Source organism: Solanum pennellii, chromosome 2 (assembly GCF_001406875.1).
Source record: "Solanum pennellii chromosome 2, SPENNV200".
Lineage (NCBI taxonomy): Eukaryota > Viridiplantae > Streptophyta > Magnoliopsida > Solanales > Solanaceae > Solanum > Solanum pennellii.
Genome location: NC_028638.1, coordinates 56023059 through 56031474, shown reverse-complemented (window position 1 = coordinate 56031474; position 8416 = coordinate 56023059). Strand labels below are relative to the sequence as shown.

The 8416-nt window shown below is 34.2% G+C and overlaps 2 protein-coding genes across 2 annotated transcripts; one reads left to right on the top strand and one right to left on the bottom strand.

The window, feature by feature from the left end:
- Window positions 1-6328, top strand: LOC107011525 (wall-associated receptor kinase-like 14). Its single transcript, XM_015211060.2, has 4 exons — window positions 1-332; window positions 541-1328; window positions 4433-4507; window positions 4847-6328. Exons 2-4 carry the CDS (start codon window positions 578-580, stop codon window positions 6130-6132), a joined length of 2112 nt encoding a protein of 703 aa, XP_015066546.1. The 5' UTR covers window positions 1-332; window positions 541-577; the 3' UTR covers window positions 6133-6328.
- An 85-nt stretch (window positions 6329-6413) lies between these two features.
- Window positions 6414-7157, bottom strand: LOC107011526. Its single transcript, XM_015211061.2, has one exon. The coding sequence runs from the start codon at window positions 7047-7049 to the stop codon at window positions 6561-6563; it is 489 nt and encodes a 162-aa protein (XP_015066547.1). The 5' UTR covers window positions 7050-7157; the 3' UTR covers window positions 6414-6560.
- Window positions 7158-8416: the final 1259 nt, after the last annotated feature.

The window sequence follows — 8416 nt, the reverse complement described above, 5'->3', positions numbered from 1 at the left end:
AACGTAATGGACAGTAGATGTGGAAAGTGAGAAAGGCACCAATTTGCACAGGGCGCATTATAATTCATTTTAAAATGTATAAATACCAAAGTTGTAAATGGATATGCGCTGCGTGTGCGTAAAAAGAAGCTTCTTCCCGGCTCTTCTATCTCCGATTACTATTTGATAGCTTTACTGTTACGAAACCCTGTTTTTGCAGAGCTGTTTTGGAGTTGAGATATTTCAAATTTTGGACTCTTAATTGCTATTTTGCTTCCAATCAAAGAAAAGAAAAGTTGCAGACGAAGGAAGAGAGAGAAGTAAAAGACATTAATACATGAAACCAGTCCAAGGTACTCTCTACTCTCTACTCTATTTTCCCTTCTATGGAATTCGGAAAATAGCATTTATTGACAAACAATGAACTCCCCACCAACATCAACTGCACCCCCTTAATTTCCTCAATTAATGGTCTTCAACAAGTCAAACTCTTTTTCTATTTTTTTTTCTTCTTTTTCATGGGTAAATTTGCTATCCCTCATTTTCATTTTCTCTTTGCAGAAGCAGATGATTGTTCACTTTAATTCAATTTCGAGCCATGGGTTTTCATCACATCATTATTATTAGATTCGTTTTCTCAATTTTATTGGGTTGGTTATCATCGTCAGTTGAGGCTACTAATTCAACTAAGTGCAATCAGTACTGTGGAGCTGCTGGTTCTTATGGTCCGCGTGTTTCTTATCCATTTGGGTTCTCAGAGGGTTGTGGGATTCGTTTAGACTGTACTGAAAGTACTGGAGAAATCAGAATTGGGGAATATATAATACAGAATGTGACTTCAGAGACTCTGATGGTTAACTTCTCGATGAATTGCAGCCGTCCGATTGAGGATCTACAGCAATTTGATCGAACCAACTTTGGTATGACTTGGAGAAATGGACTGCTTCTACACAATTGCAAAGTACCGAAGAGCGAATGTACCATACCATCGGAAATTTTAAGCACGCGTTTGAACATACAGTCATGTGATTCGAAGAAGGAGAATGTCAGTTGTTATTCTGAGGCGAGGGCGGATTATTTAGATTACCAGAAATTGAAGAATACAGGGTGTGGAACTGTGGTTTCGTCCATCTTGATTGGTATGGATAATGATACAATGAAGAGTTCTGCCATGTTTCTCGAGTTTCAGACGATGGAATTAGCGTGGGGATTGGAAGGGGATTGTGCATGTCATAACGATGCAAATTGTACCAACGTTTCTCTCCCGGGGAACCGTAAAGGTTTCCGGTGCCGGTGTAAAGATGGATTCGTCGGTGATGGCTTCAGCGACGGTGATGGCTGCCGGAAAGGTTAGTTCAATTATTCTTTTCAAATGTTAAAACAGTTCACTGCAACATTATTCACGGTTAAATTGTGAGCATCATCTTAATTTAAATTTTAGAGATAAACACCTTTATTTACATACAATAAATAAAAAGAGATGGTAAGTTTAAAATAGAGATGTTAAATATAAAGTTTAAAAATTTATTAAATCTTAATTTTGTTTCACATAACATATATTTCGTGACAAGTATTAGTGTTAGTAGTTTCAATTGAACTCAATAAATTGTGTTTTATTTATATATATTTTGTGACAAGTGTTAGCGCTATTAATTTCAATTGAACCAAATGAATTAAGTTTCATAGGTAGATATTTTAAATTTTAGTACTCGGAGACATATCATTAATGGAAATGCCGTCGAACTCAAAATGTCTACTGAATTTGGTAAATGGCAATTCAATAGAGACAACGTTTATTATATTTAGGGGTAAAATTCAAAGTTAATTGCTAGATGGCCTAATTATTGTTTGACTATGGGCAAAAAGTGACGTAGAGATGATAAGATGACCAGTAGTTTTTATTATATTTGGTTTGACCAGTAGCAACACGCCACGAAGAAGGGCTGTTGTTAATTTCAATGGACATTTACATGAATTGACTATGATTAAACTAATGATATTTTAGTGTGATTAAGTTATTTAGGAAATCCAAATATTCCACAACTTGTGTTATATGCGGCTGGTGTAGTCAATAAAGCCTTCTCTTGATTTTGATATGGTCGAATTTTGGGTTCTAAGCTGTCGACTGTTGAATGTTTACTATAGGAGCTCCTCGTGCGACCCGGGATGTGTTGATATTCTTTTCTTATTTGATTTTATAATTTTCAGTGGTTTTTTATTAACAAATAAAAAAAATTGTTTATAAATAAGTACAGATAAAGAAGATTAGGCTTATCTTATCATTCCTAATGAAATAATGAACTTCTAGTAATTAATGAATATGAAAAAATAGATATTTTATGATCATTGCATAGTCTTTAAAAAAAAAATTACTAATGAGAATATCTATACAATGCAAAAATATAAAAACTAAAAAAAGGAAGGTTGAGTTTTCAAACACAAACTACCTTTAACAAATGTATATTTAACTTTTTCACATTACATCAAAAGAATTGAATTTTTTTTTGTTAAAAAATTGACTTTCTGGCCTACTGTGTTCTCCTCACCCTTTCATGTTCACCACTAGTTTCCATTCCCATTATCCTACAAATTAGTTTAGATTATACTTTCTCAAGCTACAACGATAGTTATTCACTATTGATTTGGTACATCTATTAAGAAACAATAAATAATAAAGATAATATTTCTATATTAACTTTTGATTTTATTATATTTAATATTTTAAAAAATGTGTTACATGATAAATAATATTTAATGACAAAGATAAAATTGACACATTAGGTAAATATCTCTTAATTTTTTAGATTGAATAAGTATAATTAGACAATTATTTTTAAAATAATAAATAACGAATTAACTATTGTTAGAAGAATGAAGTACATAAACGCTTCGAACGAAGTTTGATTTTCCTTGAAGAATGTATCATGATTTTTTTCTTACGATAATTGATTCATAAAAAGATATATTTGGAGTAATATAAAAAATAATTTTCTTGTGCAGTAAACACACCCTTGATCTCTATTCTTTTGGTCATGTGGGACATTGGGACTTGGTCTCACTAACTTTTTCCCCACTAGGTTCCTAACTTCAGCCTGCCAGCATTTCCGCGTATTAGGCTTTTAGGTATTACTCACAGTACCTTACACTTTCCTTTCTTCTTCCTAGCTCCTGCACATGGATCCAAGACAAATAATATTATTCTTGTGAAGATATTTGATTCCATAAGAAGCATTTTAAAAAAGATGTGTGATTTTAAATGCACCTTTTTGTGGATATAAAATAATGTTGTTAGCATTAATATGAGGATTCTAATGTATAGCAGTTCTTTTTTTTCTTCAAGATGTGTCATTCTTTCTTCCATATACAAGAAAGGAAGAGTGTTGACTTTGTAACATTGTTATAAAGTAGTTGCCGGTACAATGATATTTACTCTCACCAGTCACCAATGTGCCATGTCTGGTCTTTCTTAATAAGATTAAGAACCGATCTGAGTCTTTATGAGACTCTGCCGATTCGTGGTGGTATTGTAACTTATCAAATGACAAGTTTGAGCTCGATAGCCAGAAATTATTGTTATTTAGTTGAATTGAGCTCTCAAATGAATTCGTTTTTCTTGAAGAGTTGAGCAGTTCAATTAGTTATCTTACCCAACTGCATATTACGTGACACGTTCAAAGATCTTAACTTTTTAAAACAATAAAGAAGCATTTACTTGTTTGTTCTCTGACTCGAAGATGGTGAATGTGATTGATGATGTAGATTATCAATTGGACAATCCCCAGGTCAACAGATTTCAATGATTTTCTTGCCTTGTAAGTTTATTTTAAGGGACAGCACATGGTCCTCATGTTTGAACGGGTGAAAGTCAGAGGATGAACAAGACCTGGATTGTTGATTAATTTCATATTTTATTGTTGAGTAAGCGTTATGATAATGGTAACCCTAACTGGAATCAATGCCAAGTCTTAAATTAAACGTGAAATGAGACAGTTCATTAGTATGCCAGTTTAATTTTAAATAACTTCGTACTTCACCTGAATCAATGGCATAATTTGAAGGGATGAAAATTGAAACTGATTCATCTTCATTTTTACCAGTACATTCCATGTCCAGGAAACTATCTGTAAAGACAACATCTTGACTTTTGGAGATTTAAAAAAACTTAACTGACTAGTGCTTGTGAGATTCCACGTTTTCAGTGAATTGGTTTCATATGTTGATCATGTGCTTTTTCATGACTCTGGGAGGGCATACATTTTCATTCTGACGATGTTCTAAGATATTTTATCTATATATTCAATCAATTCTATTTCCCAGAAAAGAAATAATTTTATCCCCGCCCTCCACCCTTAAAATTTTGCCATATGCTCCTTCCTTCTACCCCTTTCTCTACGATTATCTTCAGTATGTCGTCTTTATACTAACTTCTTCTTTATACCTGTCTTTCGATCAGTTTCAAGATGTAATCCTTCCAGATACCTCTCTGGCCGATGTGGTGGAACTACCAGAATTGGTGTGCTCGTTGGAGGTATATTTCTTTCTTTTTTGGGTTAACTTATTCAGAAAATGTTACACTTCTCAACTCGTTTAATGCACTAGTGTTCAGTTCTGCATCTCCTGCTCCTCTGTTTAAATTTGGCAACACCTCAATTACTAAATGCGCACTCTTTAGTTTTCTATAAACGAGCTTGCAAGCTTATCACAGATGGGTTCTGTGTTCATATGTACGAAGATTTTTGCAAAAGAGCTGCTGACTGATCAGTCATCACTAAACTTCCAAGCCTGCTTACTTTTACAGCCGTTTGATTTAATATAACTAGTGAGTTTGATCTCTTTCCTGGTCTAATGATATTTCGACCACCTACAGGGATTATTGCTGGAGCTGGTTTAATGGCTGCTTTGGCTGTTCTTTGCTACTGCATTCGAAGACGTTCTACATCTCTCAAGAAAAGAATGAGCGCAAGACGCCTTCTCTCTGAAGCTGCAGGCAGCAACAGTGTTCATGTATTTCAATACAAAGAAATTGAGAGGGCAACAAATAGTTTCTCTGAGAAACAGAGGCTGGGCATAGGGGCTTATGGCACAGTTTATGCTGGAAAGCTCCACAGTGATGAATGGGTTGCAATTAAGAAACTAAGACACCGGGATCCGGATGGTGTTGAACAAGTGATGAATGAGGTTAAGCTTTTGTCTTCTGTAAGTCATCCAAACTTAGTCCGCCTCTTAGGTTGTTGTATAGAAAATGGTGAACAGATTCTTGTTTATGAATTTATGCCCAACGGAACTCTAGCTCAGCATCTACAGAGAGAAAGGGGTTCAGGACTTCCATGGACAATACGTCTCACTATCGCAACAGAAACTGCTCATGCAATTGCTCACCTTCACTCAGCAATGAATCCACCAATATACCACAGGGATATCAAATCAAGTAACATACTATTGGATTACAACTTCAACTCAAAAGTTGCAGACTTTGGTCTTTCCAGATTTGGCATGACAGATGATTCCCACATTTCTACAGCACCACAAGGTACTCCAGGTTATGTGGATCCTCAGTACCATCAGAATTACCATCTTTCCGATAAGAGTGATGTGTACAGCTTCGGGGTGGTTCTTGTTGAAATCATAACAGCAATGAAAGTGGTTGATTTCTCTAGATCACACAGTGAGATTAATTTGGCTGCACTTGCAATAGACAGAATAGGTAAGGGTCGTGTGGATGAGATCATCGATCCATTTCTCGAGCCACACAGAGATGCATGGACTCTATCATCAGTTCATAGAGTTGCGGAGCTTGCTTTTAGATGCCTTGCATTTCATAGGGATATGAGGCCTTCAATGACAGAAGTAGCAGACGAGCTAGAACAGATCAGGCTCAGCAGTTGGGCATCATTGGAGGACAATGTATGCATGACTTCATCAGTGAATTCCTCTTGCTCATCTCCCCGTAGTATGAGTGAGACATCTTTTCGTAGTACAACAACTAAGAAAGGAGTAGGGAGTAGGAGGTTGATTGTTCCCCAGAAGATAGCGAATTCACTGGCAATCATGGAGGAAATAAAAGATAGTTCCCCTGTTTCTGTACAGGATCCTTGGTTAAGTGAAGAGAGTCCCCCTTCAACAAATCGATTATTAGGTAATTCTGGTCGATGATGACTTGAAAAAAGAAGTTTGCTCTAGGTAGAAAACTGAGGGGGATCACCTGTAATGTATAACCTCCTTTTCCTGCCTTCTAATCTACTGAGAATATCAAAGAGTATTAGAGCACTTCTCCTTGTATCAAAATTTTATTGCTTCATACGCAGAATTATAGAATGTGAAATAGTATTTGCAATGCCATGAATTTGAATCGTTGTGTTCCTTATTTTTCTGTTATTTACAACGACTATAATCCTACGTCATACATCATCTTCAAGAATTTGAGTACCCTGACATGTTAAATAATTTATCAATACATATTATATAACAGGATTAATTGTTACACTAATAGAATTGATCATGCTTTGAATTTAGCTAAACACAGATCAAATTTAATTTGCAAATAACAACAATGAAAAATTGCATGACAAGAAATAATCTCTTCAAGATTTTTGAGGTTCAGGTCCTAAAATACCATTGACTACAGCTCCGGCAATCAAAACTCCGACAAATTCAGCTCCGGCCACCGCTCCAGCTTGCGCCAACCCACCGAAACTTACTGTACTCTCGATCTTCTCCTCCGCTGCTTCAATCCCCTTCTCAGCCGTCACTAATCCTTTCTCCGCCGCTTCAATTCCCTTCTCTGCCGCTGCAATTCCCTTGTCTGCCGCCTCGAATCCCTCCTTCACTAATTCTTCTGCCTCATCTTCTACTTTCTTAAGCTTCTTTCTCAGTCCAAAGAGGCCAATGTCCGCAGCCTTGGACGGCATCTCCAGCGCTTTCACTACCGTTGTCGCCGTCACCAGAGAGATCAACTGCCTCCGCCCCGGGAGAGCCACCGCTGCCTGTTTGGTAGGGGGATTCGTGTTTGCATTCAGCACACAACGGAGTGGGAAAGTCCTTACTGTAAGTGAAGTAGTGGTGGAAGACATGGCTATGCTCTCTGTGCAATCAAAATGAAGTTTGCACTCCTTGACACCACAATCACAAAGAAGTGTGTGGACTGATTTTTTTTGAACGGACAAGAGAAAATACAAATAAATTAATTAATTAAAACTCGGACCAGAAAATTAAAAATAAATGTTATTGGCTTCTTTTACAAGAGTTTTTTGGCTAAAATATTCCTCAACCTGAGATGTAATGTACCCTTTTATATTATCTAAGTGAGCAAAAAATATTCTTATACTATTCACTGATTGAACCAATAAAAGAAATTTTTTTTTAATTTGATCACGTCTTGACAACGAAAAGATTAAAGTAGGAAATGAATCTTAAATTTAAATTTCGAGTGTTGTTAATTTATAAAGTATGTTTTTTTGCATCATCAAGTAAATTGACTTGCAATACATAAGTTTTGAAATATTCATACGTTCCGAATGTTAAAAAGATTATGTAAAAAATAATTTCAAATATATCACATCCACCTATTCAGAGATTTTCTTTAGTAAAATGTTGAGGGGTATATACTATATATACAAAGTTCACATTTTTTTATACAATGTATAGAAATGCTGGAAATTTAGTGAAATTACCTAGGTGTAGTTATTAAAATAAAAAATAATTATTTTATTTGAAATTTTTAAAGTTGGAGTAGTATTTGTTTCTTTCAAATAATATTTAGAATTTGAATATATTTTATTTGAATATAATTTAAAATCTCAATTTCGAAAAATTAAAAAAAAAAACACTTAACTTGATTTGCTTAACCATATGTACATATATTAGTTCGACTTGACACATTTTTTGTTGGGGCGAGTTTCTAAAAAAAAATAGATAAAAGGATGAATCTAGCAACTTTTTGGATAGTTTAAAAATGTTTTTTGTTCACTTATATAACAGAAGAATGTACTTTAAGTTCTTTTAATACTCCATTATTTTGGCCAAAAACTCTCTTTTACAACTTCTAATTATTATTTTTTATTTGTATCTTCTTTTTTGTTTTAAATAATTTTTTAATAGTGACTTAAGGTGTGCATTGTTTGGATTAATTCAAAAAATCAAATCAAATTGAATTTTAATTCAGATTGATTTTTTTCATTTGATTATTGACGAATTTAAAAAAAAGAAAATAAAAAAATAGAAAAAAAACTTAATTAGAGAATGTGCGTTAATGTCATTCATTATGATTTAGCTTATGTTTATACATCTATAATTGATATACTCTTCAATATTTTATTTTTCGTTTTACTTGTATATACAAATTGCAAATATAAATTTGATTATGTTTCTAATTCATTGCATGATCGAATAACAAAAAAAAATAACAATAAATTGGAGAGTTATGTTTATCTCGGGTCAC

What these genes read in the sequence shown, in the direction of transcription:
- LOC107011525 (XM_015211060.2), top strand. Translation starts at nt 578, where the DNA reads ATGGGTTTTCATCACATCATTATTATTAGATTCGTTTTCTCAATTTTA. An exon ending in CGGTGATGGCTGCCGGAAAG is followed by an intron (nt 1,329 to 4,432) that starts GTTAGTTCAATT and finishes TCTTTCGATCAG; the next exon opens with TTTCAAGATGTAATCCTTCC. An exon ending in AATTGGTGTGCTCGTTGGAG is followed by an intron (nt 4,508 to 4,846) that starts GTATATTTCTTT and finishes GACCACCTACAG; the next exon opens with GGATTATTGCTGGAGCTGGT.
- LOC107011526 (XM_015211061.2), bottom strand. Translation starts at nt 7,049, where the DNA reads ATGTCTTCCACCACTACTTCACTTACAGTAAGGACTTTCCCACTCCGT.